Source organism: Salmo salar, chromosome ssa28, assembly GCF_905237065.1.
Source record: "Salmo salar chromosome ssa28, Ssal_v3.1, whole genome shotgun sequence".
Lineage (NCBI taxonomy): Eukaryota > Metazoa > Chordata > Actinopteri > Salmoniformes > Salmonidae > Salmo > Salmo salar.
This window is the reverse complement of record NC_059469.1, coordinates 5055928-5079872: the sequence shown is the minus strand read 5'-3', so window position 1 is coordinate 5079872 and position 23945 is coordinate 5055928. Positions and strand designations below refer to the sequence as shown.

General features: G+C 44.3%; 1 protein-coding gene across 3 annotated transcripts; it reads left to right on the top strand.

Moving 5' to 3' along the window:
- Positions 1–3165: 3165 nt before the first annotated feature.
- On the top strand, positions 3166–23896 carry p4ha1 (procollagen-proline, 2-oxoglutarate 4-dioxygenase (proline 4-hydroxylase), alpha polypeptide I). Of its 3 annotated transcripts, XM_045709937.1 has the most exons (16): positions 3166–3311; positions 5232–5338; positions 7427–7523; positions 8078–8229; positions 8516–8653; positions 13450–13698; positions 13817–14028; positions 15887–16063; positions 17417–17487; positions 18216–18281; positions 19803–19902; positions 20887–20940; positions 21126–21191; positions 21385–21453; positions 21594–21690; positions 21904–23896. In XM_045709937.1, exons 2-16 carry the CDS (start codon positions 5254–5256, stop codon positions 21972–21974), a joined length of 1704 nt encoding a protein of 567 aa, XP_045565893.1. In that variant the 5' UTR covers positions 3166–3311; positions 5232–5253; the 3' UTR covers positions 21975–23896.
- The last annotated feature ends 49 nt before the right edge of the window (positions 23897–23945 follow it).

The following is a 23945-nucleotide window of genomic DNA, read 5'->3' as shown; positions in this document are numbered from 1 at the left end:
TAAGGTTGCTTGTTAAGTTGTGGCCAATGGGAGTTGACCTGGTTAACGGGAGGCCTGGGAAAAAAGAGAGGGAAAAAAACGTTGATGAAAGGATGGACGTTTTACCTTAGGACTGTTGGTAAAGAAAAATTATAAAAGAAGACGACAGAACTAGAACAAAACTCATACCTACTAAGACATGAAGGGAAATACATGTTTTATTTTATAAAAGAGTTGTTATAATTTTGTTAAAACTTAGTAAAGACTGAAACTACCGTCTCGTCGTGGAGGTATTTGCCAGCCTAGAGGTTAGCCTAGCATCGAGTGATACCGAGAGATAATTGCTTGGTCAGCTTAACGAGTTCGTGTTCCCATGGGATATCGGTTACGGCTAAGGAGTACTGTCTGCATGGGTAGCTGTGCTTGCCTTGGACTTTGTGAGGAAACCAGCATGGAACTACCATACTTCGCTAAGGGAATATCTACCAGGGAGTGAGTAACCACAACGTGAGGTGCTTCAGGATATTTTTGGGTGTCTTCATTTTTTTGAGCTCCAACGCGCGCCAACGGTTTATTTAAGCGAACATGAAATAATTTGGACACGGGTTGTGCACGACTCATTGGGGATTATTTTTTATTTCTTTTGATGTTGTGTCTGAAAATGTATTTGTGTTTGAAAATGTTTTAATACACATATGGAACGTTATGTATATTGCCTTGGTGGAGTCATTGATTGTTTAAATTTAACTTAATGCATGGGATGGTTTATCCTGATTCAATAACAGAAACCTATAATCATTTCATCTGAAGTTAATACCCTATTGTCATAACCCTAGATAGTTTACAATAGGAATTCTTATTGGAGATGTCCTTCTCACCTAACATCCCATGCTGCTGAGATACTCTGCATAAGTTAATATTGTGAGAGTCATATTCGAGCCTGGTGAGAGGGTTACACGTATATAACTGCCTTAATGTTGCTGGACCCCAGGAAGAGTAGCTGCTTAACCCTTGTGTGGTGTTCGGGTCTGTGGGACCCATTTTCAATGTTTACTAAAAGAAAAATGCAATGAATTATTTTTTCAACCTGAGACTCGTTGGCCTTGGCTCATTTTCTGTGAAGAACATGTAAAGGAACATATTTTCATTGAGTGCACACTTTGCACCCCCCTACACATTTATATTACATATGTGGTATTACATAAGGGTAATAAGTGTGGGAAAGTGTGTGCGTTATGGTGAAAACAAGTAAAAATGAAACAAAAAGGTTTGCTGTGTGCTTTCACTCTGTCTTCCTCTTCCCTGGGCCTGCTGTTTTCAACATAGGCAGAGAGATGGACAGGTTCTTGGTGCTGTCTCCCACTTTTTTTTCGCACACTTTACTCTTTGTAGGGTGTGAAATTACACAATGTCTTGCGGGAACCTGCACGATGTCATTACAATACATTATTTTGATACATTGTAAAAAAACTAATCTGTATTTTCCCTCACTCTACCCCAGCCAGGTGCAAATTGGGGGAGGGAAACAACAAATAAATAGCTTTGCATGTGTGGCTCCTTACCACAATCAATCAGTATGGCAAAAATAACGGAAGGCGTCTTCCACTTTGAAAGAATTTTCAGAATATGAGGATCCGGTCTCTGTCAATTCGGAGTCTGACAGTGAGTTGGAAGAAAAGGATGAGATTGAACCTCAGCCAGCCCGTCAGCAACCAGCTCATCAGCAGCCTGCAGGAGGAGAAATATGGATGTCAAAAAATTGTGAAATTGAATGGTCTTCTTGGCCAAGGCATGAGCCACCCTGCATGGCTGCCAATGTGATAAGGATGCAACCAGGGCCGACACGATGGCGGTTACTCATGTGCAGGACATAGTCTTCCTTTGAACTGTTCATCCCTGACACCATCCAGAAAATCATTCTGATCTGCACTAATTTGGAGGGAAGGTGTGTTTTTGGAGAGAGATGGAAGGAGATGGACCAAACTCATTTACATGCATACTTTGGAGTTCTTATCCTTGCTTGTGTTTTCAGATCCAATGGGGAATCCACAGATTCAACTCCAATACCGGAAGTAAGTGTGAGTGATGTTGTTGCGTGTGTGTGTCTGACTCTCCTACCTTGGCCTGCTGTAACGATATATGTGAGTAAGTGAGTAAGATCTTAGTAAAATTCCTGAACTAAGTGTGTTCATTCTAGATGCAGCCGGTAGCAACAAGAAGAAACGTTGTGATGTGTGTGGACCCAAGAAGGACAGGAAGACACATTACACATGCATCAAGTGCAAGGAATACATTTGCAACACACACACACACAGTAAAACGCTGTCCCTCATGTGGTGTGTAGACCGGCCTTAATTTGTGTTCAATGGGGCTAATTTATCATTGCCATAAAATACTGTGTGTAAAATTTGTCCTTCCAATGTGTTCAGTTCAAAGCAATAAACATCAATAGTGATGAAAACCTTGTTTCATTTATATTTCTTCAAGATAAACATGATTTATTCCACCCATGTCTTGATTATAATTGATTTTTACCCCCCAAAAAACAAATGGTGCTTTTATTGAAAAATGTGACCTAGCAGAGGTAAATGTCAAATATTAACCAAACATGCTGTCTATATTGCTTGTAATTGATATAAGTCAACATTTAAGTATTTTTACGTAAATTGTTATGGCTGTATTGTTTTAAAAACCCAATGTTGTGGATCCATCAGATCCGCGAACATTGGGTAAATAACAAAAACATGAACACCACACAAGGGTTAATAAAAAAATACAAATTTTAATCTTGAAATGTAACTACGACTATTGTGAAAATATCTACTTTATTTATTTTTTTATATTTATTGTCGAAATTAAATGTAGATATTATTCTCTAAATATTGACACTTTATTCACCAAATTTTATTTTGACTTAATTCTCGAAATATTGCTTATACTCGAAATTGTACCACTTTTTAAAAAAAAGTACTCTCCAAGCAAGAAAAATGTATCCAAGAACCACCACTCATCGCAGTTTATTTGATTTGTTTCTTTTTGCTTGGCCATAATACTCCGTAAATACGAAGACAGTGGAGTAGTTTTGAGTTACAGTACATTTAAACAGCACGACTGTATTTCAGTCATTGTTTAAATTCAGCCGCCAGGTGGCGACATTTACCATCCTGTAAAATGTCACTGAAGAGAAAAGGGAAGGTTTTTAAAAAAAAATACTGGTACGTAAACCTACCAGCTCACCGCAGGTCAGTTCAAATACCGAGGATTTGGAGAAAACAGCGGTGTCAATTGACGTGGGGATTTAACCTTCCGAACGCAGTGCTGGGCCGAAAAAGGTACTAAAATATGTCATTGATGTTCTTAATTATTGCATGATATCACTCACTGTAGTATTTATTGGAGGAAACGTCTGGACATTTCTTCAGTCACTCTGGACTTAATGGCTAAACAGCTATTCGTTTTGGTCCACTGCATTCCTTTATGAAATAACACATTGGAGAAAAAAAATGTTTGTCAGTCACAGTAGCTAGATTTTTGCTATTGATACTGTGTTGATATCTGGCTTGGTTTTGATTTGCCCTGCTGGACAGTAGCAACAATAATGTGAAGGTATCAAAAAGTTGTGTCGCACCTGCAGTAAACCGTAGTTAAGCTCGATGTTTCTATCTCCAATGTGTTTTTTTTACCCTCCATTCTACACGTAACAGTAACATGTTGCTGGAAACAATTGGTTACTACGTTATTGCACACATGTTGCTATTTCAAGAGAAGAGTTGCCTACGTGCAGACCGTTCAGAAACATAGTTTCAGGGTTAAGTTAGCTGACCGAACTCATCTCCATTGTCAAGGAAGTTCATTGAGTTTAGTCAGCTACTGCAGGGCCAGAATAATAAAAAATACCAGATGTGGAAAATGAAACTCAAGCAAATGTAACTTCCCTTTTTATATACCAATCTTTCATTTGCAGTCAGACTCTAGTTATTAGCGGTAGGGCTTCTAGGAAATCTATTTTTGATAGGGAGCTCCCAAAATCCCAGCTATGGGGGAGGGGCATGAACGTGGCAGTCTTCTCTCCCCGAATGTCACTCCCTAGCCTGAACCTCTCCAACCCTAGGCTGGCTATACATCCAGTTTATGACTCATTGACTCGAACATTCCCAGTCATCTGCTGGAATACGTCAGGATTAGTTTTCTTCAACCAGTTAAGACAGCTGGTATACAACATGGCTGTCAGCTTGTGTTATTGAACAATTCTAAACTGTTTTAGTGAACAAAGCAGATTACAGACGCATCACCTCTGCGTGTCCTCACGAGTTTTCTTAACCAAGTAGCCTAGCTGTTGGTAGTCTTGTAGAGTCACATCTCCCACATTCCAGACCATTTGGTGATGAGACCTACTTTACATTTCCCTAGACAGGGATGAGTGATGGGTCATCTGTCCTGGGCCTCTGTTTTAGAAGTACCAATCAGAAATCAAATCCAGACCAACGTGAAAGGAAATTAAGCCCATTGGCCTGTTTATTTACTGTACTGTACCTACTGCACTCCAGCCTTTTGTGTGAACTTGTGCTCTCTCCCGGGTATTTGATTGCCCGTCGTAAATACTTGGGCTTCCCAAAAGGCTGGTGTGGTGCAGTGTGTGGGAAATCAAGCCTTACCCTCCCACCTTGACCCCCCTCTGCTCCTTGCGCTCCTTGGGATGCAGTTGCTGCTTGCACTGGCCGGCATGTGTACTCCATCATCCTAAAAGCCTCAAATGTCCTCTGGTCAAACGGAGTACTGTCCTCTTTGTCTCAAATGGTCACTGTGTGACTCAACAACTGAGTATCAAGTCTGTTTTTTTTTATTTTTTATAGATAGACACTGTAAAATGAAAACACATTTTTTCATAGACTAAAAGTAATTGAAAATCCTCGCTTTGAGTCTACGAAGTGTTTTTTTGTTTTTTTGTTGGAGCAACACGAGTTACACGGTAGTAATTGTGTAAAGAACTAAGGCCTTCTGGGAGCAGTGAAAGGACCAGAGTGGGTCACGCCGGGGCATGAGCTGGCATTGGTTACATATTCACTGGGTGCGTGCAGACTCGGTGGGTTCTGGAGGCAAGCCTGGCAAAACCATCTCCCAGTGTAGGCAACAAATTAATAGGAGCTTCTGCTCAGCCAGTTAGCATGCTGAGACATGCAAGTGCCCTTACATCTCACAGCTATTAATATGATATGTAACAGACTAACAACTTGTCTACCTGTCTCTTACAGACCCCTGTGCAGCAGTGCAAAGATGGCGCCGAGGGGTGTCTGGTGTGTGTTGTTGACTTGTCTCTTCTACACATCCTCCGCTGACAAAGATTTCTTCACCTCCATTGGTAAATATCCCCCTCCTTCTATTTTCCATGAACAATCCTTTATAGACCCCTTTATTTAGTAGGTTTAGGGCAATTCCAAGTTCACTTAAAGTGTATGCCAAACAAAACCCATTGATTTCAAAGTTTACCGAACCATACAGCTCTTTGCACATGGACTACTTATAACAATCGGAGAGCATGACGATAAGGTTCCTTCTGAATTGTTGTCAAAATGTAGTTATTGACACAGCCTTGTTCTGTTCAATGTTCTCTACCGATCTAGTACTCTAAATACCCCCAATTCATGTTAAGTTTAAAAGAATACAAGATAAAAAAATTGCTGACACCATTCAAACCAATGAGAGTTCGGGACTTGAAGGCCAATTATCTCATCTTTTTGCAGATAGAACCGTACAAGCTCTCGAATTTACACTAAACGTTTCAAATAAAAACACATTTACTGGAAGAACTGTGCAGATGCAAGTTTGGTAAGAGAATTTCAGTAAAATCTCCCTCTGTTTTTTACGTGTCCACGCTTTCCAAAAACTATCTGCTCCGAATTAAGATTTAACGATGTCTGCAGAAAGAATGTGGTGTCATCTAGGACATGACACACAGACTTTTTAAAATAATCTGTTTTGGTTATTGAAACTACTGTGAGTGAAGTGGTTTTACGCCCAGTAACAGAATTGCGTTAACAGAATTGCATCATGGGTCCCTGACCTGTACTGCACAGAAATGCATTATTATGGTAATGAATGCCATTCTCTTCATGGTGATGTATCCTAAATAGGTACACAAAGGTATAAATATGCAATATCCTACTTTGCATATTTGTATATTATTCTACACACTGGCTATTATTTTAATGAGCTCTGCCATCAAACAAGACCAAATTTGGTTGGTCCGAACTGGACCAAATCTGAACCATGTCTACGTTTCACAGGTTTGGACATCAAATTACAGCACAGTAGAGCTCAGCAGAGTACTGTACAATAAAGTAGAATATAGTTCATTACAGTACAACACAGTGCATTATAGTGTACTCAATGCTGGTGTGCTCTACTGTGTACTGTACTGAACTATACTCTACTTTTCTTTACTGTACTCTACTGTTCTGTGCTGTACAAACTTGTGAACCCATATGTGGTTTGTGATGAATGATTTCCCATTGTAGCCAATTCAATATCAGAAATTCAGTTACTGATTTGGGATCTGAATTTCGAGTTTTAATCACTTTATTGTTTTTATTTATTTAACTAGGCAAGTCAGTTAAGAACAAATTCTTATTTACAATGACGGCCTACCCCGGCCAAACCCTAACTCGGACGACGCTGGGCCAATTGTGCGCCGCCCTGTGGGACTCCCAATCACGTCCGGTTGTGATACAGCCAGGAATCGAACCAGGGTAGCCTGAGATGCAGTGCCTTAGACTGCTGCGCCACTAGGGAGCCCTTAATTAATATGAACTAAATTATAATTAAATGAATACTTCATTAATTAACAAAATTGATATCAGTATAAACACTATAACTCATTGATAGGTCTGCCTTTACTTGTTACTTCTGTGAACTTTCATTATCCTCCCTCATGAGGGAGAGAAATTAGACAATATAAAGATGTGGGTTTTTGGTAATGGAATTTCAAGGCACAAGGCAATGTTTCTTAAACTTACAGAATGCAGAAACATTTCTCCAACGCTTAATAGAAGTGTTGATATTAGTTGCCAGGGGTCTTCACTACAACGCTACTGTGTTTTGACGTGTTTATAATACCTCTGAAGACTTTTTATGGGAGATGTTTTCTAACACGCCTTTTTCAATGAAAATGGTTGAAAAATGTATACATGCCTTAATTCCACAAAAATATAGACTCTTAGCTTTTATTTGACACCCAGTTTGATATGCTCCTATAATCTTCACGTTGGGGCTCATGGGTGTTTTTACATGGAAATTACCTCAATCACTACCATCCTGTCTTGGTCACAAACCTTAACCCTAGGGGGAGAAATGTGTTTATCACAGACATAAGCATTACAAACATGTATAGCTCTTCTATGTATTCAACATTTATACAACCTTTGACCCCGTGTTTCACTGTGTTCCCCAGGTCAGATGACAGATCTGCTGTACACAGAAAAGGACCTGGTCACCTCTCTGAAGGATTACATCAGAGCAGAGGAGAGCAAGCTGGAGCAAGTCAAAAAGTGAGAGGAGAGACCCCCCCCCCCAGTCGCTTTATCTCTCTAGCCCTATCTCGCTATCTTTGTCACTCACTCTCAAATGCCCAGATAGCTACTCTCTCGTACTTGCTCACTTTACTCTCTCCCACAAGGCATACACACAATGGTATAAATACTATCAAAGAGAATCATTTTCCATATCCTTCTTCACAATGTCACCTGTACAACAACACCCTCGGTGGGTATCATATTGCTGAGGGTGTCATATCACTTACAATGGACCCGGCTAACAAGACACCTAGTTTTCCTCTCCGCTTATTGTGTTACTATAAAGAGACACCGTCAATGAACCAACCGGCTGTGTCAAGTCCAGGACATGAGGAAACTGATCTCTTTATCTATTGCCTTTTCAATGGTGCTGAGGGACAGGCGTGCGAGCATGTTTGTCTGTAGAGGGAGTACATGAATACGTTGTTGATGTATGTGTGTCATATGTAGAAATGCATCAGACAAGGAATCACTGTTTGCTTCTAGGAGCCGTATACTGAATGTGTTTTCCCTTTCCGCGACGTGTCCAGGTGGGCTCAGAAGCTGGACGTGTTGTCGGCCACGGCCACTCAGGACCCAGAGGGCTTCCTGGGCCACCCAGTCAACGCCTTCAAGCTGATGAAGAGACTCAACACAGAGTGGGGAGAGCTGGAGAGCCTGGTCCTCAAGGACATGTCTGATGGTCAGGGTTACTCATGGGCCTCTATTATAACGACTGTATACATGCTCTATTACCACATAAAGATTCATCCTTCCAAATTATTGCTAAGTGCTAATTGACATTTTTTTTTTTTTTTTTTTTTAATCGGTAGCATTTTTTTTCACTAAAGTGATGGAACAGGGTCTTTTTCCACTCAGAGAGGAACAAGATTGTTCTCCAAGCATCTTTTAGCATCTGTACCACCTTGAGGGAAGATCTCGTATAATAGAATTGAGCTTCTTAGCAATCTTTCCTTCCCATACTCCAGGGTTTATCTCTAACCTGACCATCCAGAGACAGTACTTCCCCAATGATGATGACCAGACGGGGGCAGCCAAGGCCCTGATGAGGCTGCAGGACACCTACCGACTGGACACGCAAACCATCTCCACGGGAGAGCTGCCTGGTGAGGGGTGATGGGTCAGGGAGGTAGAGGCTAGGGGCTTTAAATCTATGCGTCACATGCTTTGTGAACAACAGGTATAGATTAACAGTGAAATACTTACTTATGGGTCCTTTTCCAGCAATGCAGATTTAGTGATCAAATAGAAATAGTGACACGAGGAATAAATACACAGTGATTTAAGGAGTAAAAATAACATGGTTATCTACAGGGGGTACCAGGTACATATAGGTAGGGGTAAAGTGACTAGGCAACATGATAGATAATAGACAGTAGCAGCAGCGTGTGGGAAAGTGTGTGTGGCGTCAGTATGTATGTGTGGGCGTATGTAGTGTGTGATGGGGTATCAGTGTAAGTGTGTGTGGGTAGAGTCCAGTGTGTGTGCATTGTCAGTACAAGAGAGTTAGTGCAAAAAAAAGGGTTAGTGCGGGTATTCCAGGTAGCCATTTGATGAGCTATTTAGCAGTCTTATGGCTTGGGGGTAGAAGCTGTTCATGGTCCTGTTGGTTCCAGACTTGCCGTGCGGCAGTAGAGTGAACAGTCTATGGCTTGGGTGGTTGGAGTCTTTGACAATTCGTTGGGCCTTCCTCTGACACCTCCCGGTATAGAGGTCCTGGATGGCAGGGAGCTCGGCCCCAGTGATGTACTCGGCCATACTAACCACGCTCTGTAGTGGCGTGTGCCTTGCAGTTGCCGTACCTTGTGGTGATGCAGCCAGACAAGATGCTCTCAATGGTGCAGCTGTAGAACGTTTTGAGGATCTGAGGGCCCATGCCTAATCTTTTCAGCTTCCTGAGGAGGAACAGGTGCTGTCGTGCCCTCTTCACAACTGTTAGGGGGTGTGTGTGTAGACCATGTTAATTCCTTAGTGATGTGGACACCGAGGAACTTGAAGCTCTCGACCTGCTCCACTACAGCCCCGTCAATGTGGATGGGGGTGTGCTCGCCCCTCCATTTCATGTTGTCCACGATCAGCTCCTTTGTCTTGCTGACGTTGAGGGAGAGGTTGTTGTGCTGGCACCACACTGCCAGGTCTCTGACCACCTCCCTATACATTTATATGTTAGTCATTTAGCAGACCCTTTAATCCAGAGCGACTCACAGTAGTGATTGCATACATTTCATACTTTATTCTCTCGTACTGGTCCTCTGTGGGAATCGAATCCACAACCCTGGCGTTGCAAGCTCCAAGCTCTAGCAGGCTGCCTCGTCGTTGGTGATCAGACCTACCACCGGCGGGTCGGCAAACTTGATGATGATGTTGGAGTTGTGTTAGGCCACACATTCGTGGGTGAACACTGAGTTCAGGAAGGGACTAAGCACACACCCCTGAGGGGCCCACGTGTTGATTATTTATATATATATAAAAATAAAATATATATATATATATATATTTTTTTCACCTTTATTTAACCAGGTAAGCTAGTTGAGAACAAGTTCTCATTTACAACTGCGACCTGGCCAAGATAAAGCAAAGCAGTGCGACACAAACAACAACCCAGAGTTACACATGGAATAAACAAGCGTACAGTCAATAACACAATAGAAAAAAAGAAAGTCTATATACAGTGTGTGCAAATCGTGTGAGGAGGTAAGGCAATAAATAGGCCATAGTAGCGAAGTAGTTACATTTTAGCAAATTAACACTGGAGTGATAGATGAGCAGATGATGATGTGCAAGTAGAAATACTGGTGTGCAAAAGAGCAGAAAAGTAAATAAAAACAATATGGGGATGATGTAGGTAGATTGGGTGGACTATTTACAGATGGGCTATGTACAGCTGCAGTGATCGGTGAGCTGCTCAGATAGTTGATGTTTAAAGTTAGTGAGGGAAATATAAGTCTCCAGCTTCAGCGATATTTTTTTATTTTTTTGAAATAGTTTTTTTCAGTTTAACATTTTTTTAATAGTTTTTTTTTCAGTTTTTAAAATGTGTAATCTTTTTTTTTTTTGCAATTCGTTCCAGTCATTGGCAGCAGAGAACTGGAAGGAAAGGCGGCCAAAGTATGTGTTGGCTTTGGGGATGGCCAGTGAAAGATACCTGCTAGAGCATGTGCTATGGGTGGGTGTTGTTATCGTGACCAGTGAGCTGAGATAAGGCGTAGCTTTACCTAGCATCGACTTATAGATGACCTGGAGCCAGTGGGCCTGGCGATGAATATGTAGCGAGGGCCAGCCGACTAGAGCATACAGGTCGCAGTGGTGGGTGGTATAAGGGGCTTTGGTAACAAAACGGATGGCACTGTGATAGACTGCATCCAGTTTGCTGAGTAGAGTATTGGAAGCTATTTTGTAAATTACATCGCCGAAGTCGAGGATCGGTAGGATAGTCAGTTTTACGAGGGTATGTTTGGCGGCGTGAGTGAAGGAGGCTTTGTTGCGAAATAGGAAGCCGATTCTAGATTTAATTTTGTGTTGGAGATGTTTAAGTCTGGAAGGAGAGTCTAGCCAGACACCTAGCTATTTGTAGTTGTCCACATATTCTAAGTTAGAACCGTCCAGAGTAGTGATGCTAGTCGGGCAGGCGGGTGTGGGCAGCGAACGGTTGAAAAGCATGCATTTGGTTTTACTAGCGTTTAAGAGCTGTTGGAGACCACGGAGGAGTGTTGTATGGCACTGAAGCTCGTTAGTTAACACAGTGTCCAAGGAGGGGGCAGATGTATACAGAATGGTGTCGTCTCCGTAGAGGTGGATCAAAGAATCACCCGCAGCAAGAGCGACATCGTTGATATATACAGAGAAAAGAGTCGGCTCAAGAATTGAACCTCAAGAATTGTGGTACCCCCATAGAGACTGCCAGAGGTCCGGACAACTGGCCCTCCGATTTGACACACTGAACTCTGTCTGAGAAGTAGTTGGTGAACCAGGCGAGGCAGTCATTTGAGAAACCAAGGCTATTGAGTCTACCAATAACAATACGGTGATTGACAGAGTCGAAAGCCTTGGCCAGGTCGATGAAGACGGCTGCACAGTACTGTCTTTTATCGATGGCGGTTATGATATCGTTTAGTACCTTGAGTGTGGTCGAGGTGCACCCGTGACCAGCTCGGAAACCGGATTGCACAGCGGAGAAGGTACGGTGGGATACGAAATGGTCAGTGATCTGTTTGTTGACTTGGCTTTAGAAAGGCAGGGCAGGATGGATATCGGTCCATAATAGTTTGGGTCTAGAGTGTCAGGGGATGACCGCGGCAGCTTTCCAATCTTTAGGGATCTCGGAAGATACGAAAGAGAGGTTGAACAGGCTGGTAATAGGGGTTGCAACAATGGTGGTGGATAATTTTAGAAAGAGAGGGTCCAGATTGTCTAGCCCAGCTGATTTGTACAGGTCCAGGTTTTGCAGCTCTTTCAGGATGTCTGCTATCTGGATTTGGGTGAAGGAGAAGCTGGGGAGGCTTGGGCAAGTAGCTGCAGCGGCTGCGGAGCTGTTGGCCGGGGTTGGGGTGGCCAGGCAGAAAGCATGGCCAGCCGTAGAGAAATGCTTATTGAAATTCTCGATTATTGTGGATTTATCGGTGGTGACAGTGTTACCTAGCCTCGGTGCAGTGGGCAGCTGGGAGGAGGTGCTCTTATTCTCCATGGACTTTACAGTGTTCCAGAACTTTTTGGAGTTAGAGCTACAGGATGCAAATTTCTGTTTGAAAAAGCTAGTCTTTGCTTTCCTGACTGACTACGTGTATTGGTTCCTGACTTCCCTGAAAAGTTGCATATCGCATCGCGGGGACTATTCGATGCTAGTGCAGTCCGCCACAGGATGTTTTTGTGCTGGTCGAGGGCAGTCAGGTCTGGAGTGAACCAAGGGCTATATCTGTTCTTAGTTCTACATTTTTTCAAAGGGGCATGCTTATTTAAGATGGAGAAGAAAGCACTTTTGAAGAGCAACCAGGCATCCTCTACTGACGGAATGAGGTCAATATCCTTCCAGGATACCCGGGCCAGGTCGATTAGAAAGGCCTTCTCGCAGAAGTGTTTTAGGGAGTGTTTGACAGTGATGAGGGGTGGTCGTTTGACCACGAACCCATAGCGGATGCAGGCAATCAGGCAGTGATGGTCAGCATGGGGATGTGTTGTTGACCACCCTCGCCACCTGGGGGCGGCCCTCAGGAAGTTCAGGATCCAGTTGCAGAGGGAGTGTCCAGGGAGGTGTCACCTGAGCTTGGTGATGAGCTTGGATGGGGACTATGGTGTTAAATGCGAGCAGTAATCAATGAACAGCATTCTTACCTTGGGTATTCCTTTTGTCCAGGTGAGTCAGGGCAGTGTGGAGCGCAATCTCTATTGCACTATCTGTGGATCTGTTGGGGCGGTATGCGAATTGGAGTGGGTCTAAGGTGTCTGGGATGATGGTGTTGATGTGAGGCATGACCAGCCTTTCAAAGCATTTCATGGCTATAGATGTGAGTGCTATGAGGCAATAGTCATTTAGGCACCTACTGGCTGGAAACGCATAACATCTCCATGAGGGAGTTTCCTGGTGAGGGGGGTGAGGGGCAGGCAGGGAAAGGCATGTGGAGGGAGCTGCATACCAGGAGTGGATTAGCCGTGGGCGTGTTGCCGGCGGACGTTCTGTTATAGCTTCAGTGATTGCTGCTCCTGCTTCTGTTACGGGAAACCCTGCACAGGGCTCACAACATGCAGTTGAAAGCCCCATTTAGTCCACATGAAGTCTTGAAATCCCATGTAATGCCATGGAAATGCACTGTATGCAAATGCTGCCAAGATGGAATTTTTATGGTGATGAGATGAGTCTATGTGTGTGTCTGATGCGTGTGTGTCACTCACTCACGTCTACACACAGGAACCAATACGGATGTCACTATGAGCCCTATGACGGTGGAGGACTGCTTTGAGCTGGGGAAGATTGCCTACTCTGATGCAGACTACTACCACACGGAGCTGTGGATGGAGCAGGCCCTGAAACAGCTGGACGGGGGAGAGGAGTCCAGCGTGGACATGGTGACCATCCTGGACTACCTCAGCTACTCCATCTACCAGCAGGGGGAGCTAGAGAGGGCCCTGGACTACACCAAGAGACTGCTGAAATTGGGTGAGTGGATATTTGTGATATGTGTTTCATATGCGTTTCATGTCTTCATTGTAATGCACAGGACAATACTGAGTAGATTCTCATCTTCAGTCGTAAATGTGTCTGCTGTGTTCCTCAGACTCTGCCCACCAGCGAGCCAATGGCAACCTGAAGTACTTTGAGTACCAGCTGGCCAAGCAGAAGAAGGTGGAGGCAGAGGAGGGCCTGAAGGAGAAGGAGAAAAGAGAGAGGGAGAAGCGGGAGGCATCTGAGAAGAAGGGCAGACCTGCAGACTACCTGCCTGAGAGGAGGAAGTACGAACAGCTGTGTCGCGGCGAGGGCATCAAGATGGTGAGAGGCTGTACTGACCACTGGTGGCACTTTAAATCGGAGGACAGACTCATAGTAGTAGCTGGAATAGAATAAATGGAAAGATATCAGACACATGGCTTCCATGTGTTTGATACTACTCCATTAATTTCTTTCCAGCCATTACTATGAGCCATCCTCCCCTCACCAGCCTCCACTGGTACTAACACACACACTCTGCATGCAGAACTTCTAATGGCTATGTATTTTGATGTTTAAATGGCTTAAGTCCTACTCGTCTTGAAAGGCTCTATATTGATCATGGAATTACACTGAACAAAAATATAAATGTAAAGTGTTTCATGAGCTGAAATAAAATATCCCAGGAATGTTCCATATGCACAAAAAGCTTATTTCGCTCAAATTGTGCGTTCAAATGTGTTTTTCATCCCTGTTAGTGAGCATTTCTCCTTTGCCAAGATAATCCATCTACCTAATAGGTGTGGCATATCACGAAGCTGATTAAACAGCATGATCATTACGCAGCTGCACCTTATGGACAATAAAAGGCCACTTTAAAATGTGCCACAATGCCACACATTTCTCAAGTGAGGGAGCATGCGATTGGCATGCTGACTGGAGGAATGTCCGCCAGAGCTGTTGCCAGTAAATTAAATGTTCATTTCTCCAGCGTCGTTTTAAAGAATTTGGTACTACGTCCAACCGGCCTCACAACCGCAGACCACGTGTATGGCGTTGTGTGGGCGAGCGGTTTGCTGATGTCAACGTTGTGAACAGAGTGCCCCATGGTGGCGGTGGGGTTATGGTATGGGCAGGCATAAGCTACGGACAACGATCACAATTGCATGTTATCGATGTCAGTTTGAATGCACAGAGATACCGTGACTCGATCCTGACGGCAGCGGATGAATGTCGTGCCAATCATCCACTGCCATCACCTCATGTTTCAGCATGACAATGCACAGCCCCATGTCGCAAGGATCTGTACACAATCCCTGTCCCAGTTCTTCCATGGCCTGCATACTCACCTGACATGTCACCCATTGAGCACGTTTGGGATGCTCTGGATCGACAAGTACGGCAATATCCATCAACTTCGCACAGCCATTGAAGAGGAGTGGGACAGCATTCCACAGTTCAACAGCCTGATCAACTCTGTGCGAAGGAGATGTGTCGCACTGCATGAGGCAAATGGTGGTCACACCAGAGACTGACTTTTTCTGGTCCACGCCCCTATCTTTTTTTTAAGGTATCTGTGACCAACCGATGCAAATCTCTATTCCCAGTCATGTGAAATCCACAGATTAGTCTAATTTATTTATTTAAATTGACTGATTTCCTGATATGAACTGTAACTCAGTAAAATCCTTGAAATTGTTGCATGTTACATTTATATTTTTTGTTCAGTATAGATGGGCATTTCCTAAGCCCTATGCTCATCCGAGAGAGACCAGTTCGATGTTTGGCAGGACAATAGGAATCTTTTGGCACACTTTTCTCTGCTGCGTGAATCTCCTTAATGATTCTCTATGTCCTCTCTGCTGCGTACACCGCTCCCTGCTTCTCCCCCTGGCTCTGCTTCTGCCTGTCTGTCTGTCCATAGATGGATCTGTTTACTCTAGTCATTATGTTTGGCAACGAGGCGGAAGCCTGGATGAACAAGTGTGTGGGGGTGTGTGTGTGTGCACTCGTTGAACCGTGCCTTGATGGGTTCTAAGCCAGTAGCTATAGCAATGGCCAGAACTGTGAGAATGTCCCATATATGTCCCGTAATGTTTGGGTCAGATACCATAGCAAATGATCTGCAAGTTTGTGACCTCGGGTGACCCTCCTGTGATTTATATATGATAATGGTCTCTCTCTCCTTCCCCCATCTCAGACCCCGCGGCGTCAGAGTCGTATGTTCTGCCGTTACTCTGACAACAACCGCCACCCCCTGTACGTGCTGGGTCCCGTCAAACAGGAGGACGAGTGGGACCGCCCACGCATCATCCGTTACCACGACGTCCTCTCCAACAGCGAGATCGAGAAGGTCAAAGAGCTGGCCAAACCCAGGGTGAGTTCAAGGTCCACCCTCAGGGGAAGGCAAGGTCTGGGGTGTGGTAAGGGTTGCGAAATTCCAGTAATTTTTCCAGTTTTCCCCCAAAATTCCAAGGTTTTCCAGAATTCCCATTTGGAGGAGAGTTTTGGGGAAAGTCTCCGGGATTTTGCGACCCTAAGTGTGGTAGGCGTTAAAATCAGTGGAGGCTGGTGGGGGGTGCTATAGGAGGACAGGCTCATTGTTGTGGCTGAGATGGAATCAGTGGTGTAAAGTACTTAAGTAAAAACAAAAGTACTATTTAAATAGTTTTTTTGGTATCTGTACTTTACTATTTATATTTTTGATTACTTTTACTTTACTACATTCCTAAGGAAAATGATGTACTTTTTACTCCATACATTTTCCCTGACACCCAAAAGTACTAAATTTTGAATGCTCAGCAGGATAGGAAAATGGCCTAATTCACACACCTATCAAGATAACATCCCTACTGCCTCCGTTGGAGAGTTCCCCTGGCTACCCGTAAAAAAAAAAGTATTTAAAAAAAAATGATGCTGTCTTGTTTGCTTTATATAAGGAATATGAAATAATTTTTACTTTTGAAACTTAAGTATATTTTAGTAATTACATTTACTTTTGAAACTTAAGTATATTTACTCAAGTAGAATTTTACTGGGTGACTTTCGCTTTCACTTGAGTCATTTTCTATGAAGGTATTTTTACCTTTAGTATGAAAATTGGGTATTTTTTCCAGCACTGGATGGAATAAATGGAACGGAGTCAAACGTGGTTTCCATATGTTTGATGTGTTGGATACGGTCCCATTTATTTTATTCCAGCCTTTACAATGAGCCCGTCTTCCTATAGCTCCTCTCACCAGCTTCCACTGGTTAAAATGTGTGTAATATGCAAGTTCCATTGCTGCCATAAGAACACTGGGGATGCCCACTCTGCCTGAGGACCTGACTGTGTACAATGTGTGTGTTTTGTTTATTTGTTACACACTGGCTGGATAAGAGCAACATCCCACTTGTTTGGCTCATACAGTAGTATTTGATAGCTCAGTTAGAACTAAAATGGAGTTTTGACTAGGCAATGAACATCACCTCAAACGATCATAACCAAATCATAGCTTCGTATCAACACATATCTGACTTTCGCATAAATCGTGTATTGATGTCAATGATCGAGATCCATAACTCAAGCTGTGGTTCAGCTCTTGGAGAGGGTAAGGGAACCCAGCAGGGACACACAGCACAGACGTAATGTAGCCTAGTAGTGTATGTGGGTCCAGCAGCCAGCCAGTGTGTAACAGGGATTGTCCCTGTAACCCGTGTCCTCTCGGCCGGTTGGCTGTTGGCTCCACAGCTGCGCCGGGCCACCATCTCCAACCCCATTACTGGTGTGCTGGAGACCGCCCACTATCGCATCAGCAAGAGGTAAGACCAGCAGGCAGGGATGGGCACAACACTGCAACCCAAACCGTGCCTCTGTCTGTACACCAAACCCCTCTGCACCCCGCATCCCCTCCGCTTCGGGCAGGAACCTTGGCAAAAGCACAACAGCTAGTCGTGAACTCTACGACTTAAGCGTAGAATGATTATAACTGATTGTACACAATGACTAGTGTAAATTGATAGTTTGTATGTTTGGGGAACTTGTGCTGTTATTGCCTGGACAAGTCACTTTTTTGTGAAATGTAGATATTTAGGGTATATTGGAAGGTAGGTTGATTTTGAAGAAGGTATAATTCTGGGCCCGTGCTCTTGCCAAGACGTCCTGCCACTGCTTTGATCATAACAAGAGGGCGGAAGAGGAGTCAAGTATCTGCTTGTTATCTGACTCCGTTAACAGTAGTCGGGGTGCGACAGGGGCAGTCTAATATCTCATCTTCTTTTGTAGCCTCTCAATTAAGTTTGACAGTGGCCATTACTAGCCATTACCTGAGTGCAAGCTCAGCAAGTCGTTTGCTGCAATGGTTTTAGACAGCATGGTTCGGTTGCCCTGGCCTGGCATCAGTCTGACTCTCATACAGTTGCTTGATCATTCAGTGACCGTCTCTCTCTCTGTCTCTCTCTCTTTCTATTTCTCTGGCTCTCCTCTTCCTCTCTGTGTGTCTGTCCTGTGATCTGTGACTATAATGTGAACCGTCCGGGAGCTAGCTAAGGCGCGCCACCGTGCATGACCCTCAAACAGGGAAACTCACCACGGCCCATTACAGAGTCTCCAAGAGGTAAGGGGTCAAAGGTGAAGGGGAGGGGCCTGCATGAGGCCCTGTCTGCCCTTTCACGCTGCTCATCCCTCCCCCTCACCCCTTTGTGGACCTTTGCTTACGGATACACCTCCCTCCCTCCCTCCCCTGACCTATACAATCAGATCCCTTCCTCTCCTCTTCAGCCCATCAGATGATTGACATTATCAGCATGACAAGCCAAGGTAGTTTTATCTGCTCTTTTTCTTTGAAAACACAAGGACTTTTTCGGTTATCTTGGTGCAGGCTCTGGTGTATCTTACAGAATGTTATTTCAGCGTGTGGGTGGAAGTCAAACTTGAATTCCTCTTACAGGAAGGCGGCTGCTGGCCTCTTGGCTCCCTTCAAGCCTGTTTAATGTGGAGCGGTTATAGAGCGCCCCCTGGTGCAGATAGATTGAGCTGAGATGAGCAAATGGAAACATCGTGGTGACCCCGTTCTTTTCCTCAAGTCTGGTACCCCAGATTATACTTTCATTATGACCTTTGAGCCCATTCACCTAAATGAGTTAAATACATGAAGTGTTTTGCTCATTAAATATGCAACGTTTTAATGAATTATCTTAGGGCCATTAGTTATCCGGGTTCTTAGTTAGGCTGTACATTTTGTATTTTTGTTAGATAAATGGTTTAATTAACCACTCTGATACAGAAAACATATTTGTAACGGTACAGCCGATATAGCAGCTGATGGCACATTTATATCTGAGGATTTGAGACAGAATTCTGGCCGTACTCTCCTAATAACAGCACATCAAAAACAGCCCAGAATAATTCAACACACACACACACACATTTCTACTTCAGTATGTATGACTAGATTGAGCCACTTCAAGGGATGTCTTATTCATCTATATAACATGCACAGGCTATGCTAATTAGCTGGATGCACATAGGACACACACAGGCACTCCCGTTAAATGATGGTGTGTGTAAACACAAGGCCTGAGACTGGGGCTTTGTCTGACTCGGCGTGGTTCGACCCCTCGAGGGGGCCGAGTGAGGTGTGGCTCCTATCCAATGGAAGGATGAGATCTTAGTCTGCCCAGTCTATTCTGCTGCCTGCTGGATACTTAACAGCATCTTCTGTTACTCCCATACCTTTCTAATCCAGTTTATAGATCTTTTACGTAGAGGGACAGAAGGACTGGGGTCTGTTGTTAAATGAATAACCCCAAATGGTTACTCTGCCCCGTCTTCCTTGGTGAGAAACAGTTCAAGTTTTCATTAACTAAGGGGATTCTTCAAATAGAAGCATATCAAAAGGAGAAATGGGGGGGTCTCAAAAAAACATTTTGCGTTGAGACTTGTGGATAAATATGGGGTTCCCTTGAAGCATTCTGTCCCAACCAGCCTGTTTCCTTCTCCTACACCCTTCTAGCGTACAGTACTAACGCATGCAGCCCATGCTCATCTGTAATAACATTAGTCAGCTGCCTGGCTGCAATTGATCATGAATCAAGGTGTATTTTCCAACTCAGAAACTCTCCGTCTCTCATCACAGTGCGTGGCTAACCGCCTATGAGGATCCAGTAGTGGACAAGATAAACCAGCGCATTGAGGATATCACCGGCCTGAATGTCAAGACAGCGGAGGAGCTGCAGGTAACACAACAGAAGATCCGGTTGGCTGAGGGAGTTTGGTAGGACTGGCAGGAGTGGATACTCTCACAGTACACCTATAGGGTTTAGCAACCAATGATTTGAACATGCACTGAGTATACGAAACATTAAGAACACCTGCTCTTTCCATGACGTCGGCTGGTCAGGTGAATCCAGGTGAAAGATATGAATCCCTTATGTACTGTGTGTCACTTGTTAAATCCACTTTAATCAGTGTAGATGAAGGGGAGGAGGCAGGTTAAAGAAGGAATTTTGTGTCGAGACAATTGAGACATGGATTGTGTATGTGTGTCATTCAGAGGGTGAATGTGCAAGACAAAAGATTTTAAGTGCCTTTGAACAGGGTATGGTAGTAGGTGCCAGGCGCACCGGTTTGTGTCAAGAACTGTGATGCTGCTGGGTTTTTCGCGCTCAACAGTTTCCCGTGTGTATCAAGAATGGTCCACCACCCAAAGGACATCCAGACAACTTGACACAATTGTGGGAAGGATTGGAGTCAACATGGGCCAGCATCTGTGTGCGACGCTTTCGACAACTTGTAGAGTCCATGCCCAGACGAATTGAGGCTGTTCTGAGGGCAAAAGGGGGGGGGGACTCAATATTAGGAAGGTGTCCCTAATGTTCTGCATATTCGGTGTATATGTCTATTATAGCAACAGGGTGAAAAATGTATTCCATGCAGTGACTACATTTGCAGTGCTTGCTGTTTGGGGATTTAGGCCAGTTTTCTGTATAGCACTTTGTGACATCTACTGATGTAAAAAGGGCTTTATAAATACATTTAATTGATCGATGAGGAATGAACTTTACTGCTGTTTGCTACTTAGGAAGAGCCAATGATAGACTAGTGTTTGTACTGTGAAGGTAAAGCGGAAGGAAAGGTCATTCTACAGTACTGTAGACGAGTGTCTCTAACGACAACACAGCATCTGTCACTGTTTATATCCTCTTTTCCTCTCTCCCCAGGTGGCAAATTACGGCGTGGGCGGGCAATACGAGCCCCACTTTGACTTTGGGCGGGTAAACAAGGCTTCTCTTTCGATTCTGGTCAGGGAAATATGACGTGCATGACCGAGAGTCAGTGGGTGACTGTTGATGGCTGGCACACTTGTCTACTGCTGTTAGTGGGTTCATATCTGGGTGGGGTTTTTGCCTTGAGCGTTATTTAACCTTAGACCCTTTGTGTATGTTCTCTGTCTTTGCAGAAAGATGAACCAGATGCGTTTAAAGAGCTGGGCACTGGGAACCGCATCGCCACCTGGCTAATTTACGTTAGTATCTCTGCTTTATACAATTCACTATTTCAGGTCTTTCGATCTTCCATTTACCCATGTGTAAATCAATCTAATTTCCAAGATTCCATGAAACAGCAATGGGGTTTAATTACGTTGAACTGGAAAAATCTCTCCTATTAGAGTGGTACGTATGACCGATTGCTTGAGGACGCTCTCTTCTCTGTTGCAGATGAGTGACGTGCCATCAGGGGGCGCCACTGTCTTTACAGATGTGGGAGCTGCAGTGTGGCCCAAAAAGGTGAAACGTGCAACTGTGGCGTTCACATCGCATTCTTTTCCTGTTAAGTGTGCGAAAGGACTTCTTTCCTTTGATGATATTTGAACGCTGAATCAGGAACAGTGTCTTTAATGTGTGTATATGTAAACTGTTGTTTTCAGGGAAGTGCGGTGTTCTGGTATAACCTGTTTCCCAGCGGGGAGGGTGACTACAGCACGCGGCACGCAGCTTGCCCCGTCCTAGTGGGCAACAAGTGGGGTGAGCCAACCTGTCTCTCATTACATCCTTTAATACTGCCATATTACCTACACCCTGAGAACTTCAGGTCTGCCTGAGGGCAGAAATAACCTTGTGTCCGGTCGGCGAACTGTTTGCTGCAGCAGTTAGCAGTGGGTCCTTTTTCCTACGTCATGTTTTTTGATGTCTGTGTTTATATGTCCACCTGGCTTAGTTTTCATCTTCTCTCTCCAGTGTCTAACAAGTGGATTCACGAGCGAGGCCAAGAGTTCAGAAGACGTTGCACTCTGGACGAGTCTGACTGATCACAAGGAATAAAACACCTTCCTCCTAATCCTCGTCTTCCTCTTCCAATCCCTCCTCCTGGACCCACCTGACTCTCGGCTCTGTGGACGCTGGGGGGGGGGGGAAGTGCCCTCTGACCTCTCCACCCTCTTCTTCTCCTTCCTTCTCTCCAAACTCAGCGTTCACTCAGTTGTTGTCTGAGGCTCTGGCTGCTCATGTGATCTGTCACATTTAATTTTTATCTGAGGTGTGTATGTGTGCGTGTGTGTGAACGTGTGTGTGTGGGGTTCACCAGTCCCAGTCTGTGCCTTCTCTGTTGATGGGTTTTGCACACTCAGATTGCACAGCTGTCTTAAAACCTGGGGAACTTTTATTTAACTCTCACCCTTAACATGGACTTTTATGTTGATACTATCGACAAGATACTCAATTAACTAGTTCAGCGTTTCCCAACTCTGGTCCTTGAATAACTCAACAGTACACATTTGTATTGTAGGCCCCAGACAAGCACAACTGATTCAACTTGTCAACTCATCATCAAGCCCTTGATAAGTTGAATGAGGTGTGTTTGTCCAGAACGCCAACGAAATGGTGTACTGTTCAGAGGACCGGAGGATCGGAGTTGGGAAAACACTGACCTAGAGCAATCAACTTCCTACACGTGACATATTTTCATGTGCACTTCTCTTTTCCTTACCATCACTCCAATCCTCTCCTCACCCACTGTGACCCAGCACACAGAGGGACGAGACCAGTCATAAAGGCACTGTCAGACTCTCCCACGATGTCCCCCTTTCCCCTCCTCTCCCTCTCTATCAACAGGTTAGAATCAGATGACCCCCGCATTATATCAAGCCTCCTTTTTGGCCCTGTAATCAGGGTGGGATTTAAGCCACTTGACCCATCTTGGCCTGACCCGCAGGGCATACACGGGGCTAGAAGGATGGAGGTTTATTGGTTGGTTGCGCTATGACAATCAGGGTTAGTCATTAGGCCAAGGCTCTAAATATTGGCCGTTCTAGTTGTGTACGCGTATGAAACAGTGTGGTGCAACCTGATGCGTTAAGGCAGGGGATTACCAATGTAACTGCAAAGACTTGTTATAATGTGACCGTTCTCAGAATCCGTTCTTTACATTGTTGATCGAGTTTTGTATAGTGCACTATGCACAGGGTCTGGGGTTACTATCGGACTAAGGGAAGTTCTCTGAACAGTGCTTATGACAAGTGATTATCACTGATTCACTGTGATATATTGACAGAGGAGCTGTGCCAGCCCCCCCCCCCTCTTTTCCTTCTCTCTCCCTTACACCCCTCTTCTCTACCAAGGCCATGTCTGCCGCGGGGCCATTTCAGCCCTGAGGTCATTCACTCCACGACAAACACTACTGCATCTGCTGCACAGATAAACACTGACTTTTAAAGCCAAAGGTACACGATATCTCTTAGTTTTTCTGCCCCCCCCCCCCCTGAAATACAGTCAACTAAATGCAGGTGCGCCTATAAGTGCTGACTGCCCCCGTTCTATGTTACCGAAGCAAAGCTCGTACCTGATCAACTGATGTTTCATTGGGTTTGATGATAATAGGATTTGATCCCTAAAATGACTGAATGAAATATGATGCTAAGAATCGCTAAGAAATATTTCTTATGTGTATCACTCCAAACCTGGTTCCTCCACTCCACAGTTTAAGCCTATGCTGACCCTGGGAATAACGATACCTCATGAGAGGCAGTTGCTGATTTGTTCAGAGGGTCCCTGGTTCGAGCCCGGGTTGGGGGGCAAGGAGACGGACAGAAGCAACATGGTTACATGTATATCCTCCCAGATGCAGGCCTTCTTTTTATTTTGAATTGTAATAACGATGGGATGTGTGGGGATATGTGTTGTACATGTGAAATTAATGTTTTCTACAGAAATAAATATTACATTAAGTAAAGAATTCAGTCTGGAGTGAGTCAGTGTTTTACATTATTTGTCCAGACCAGACG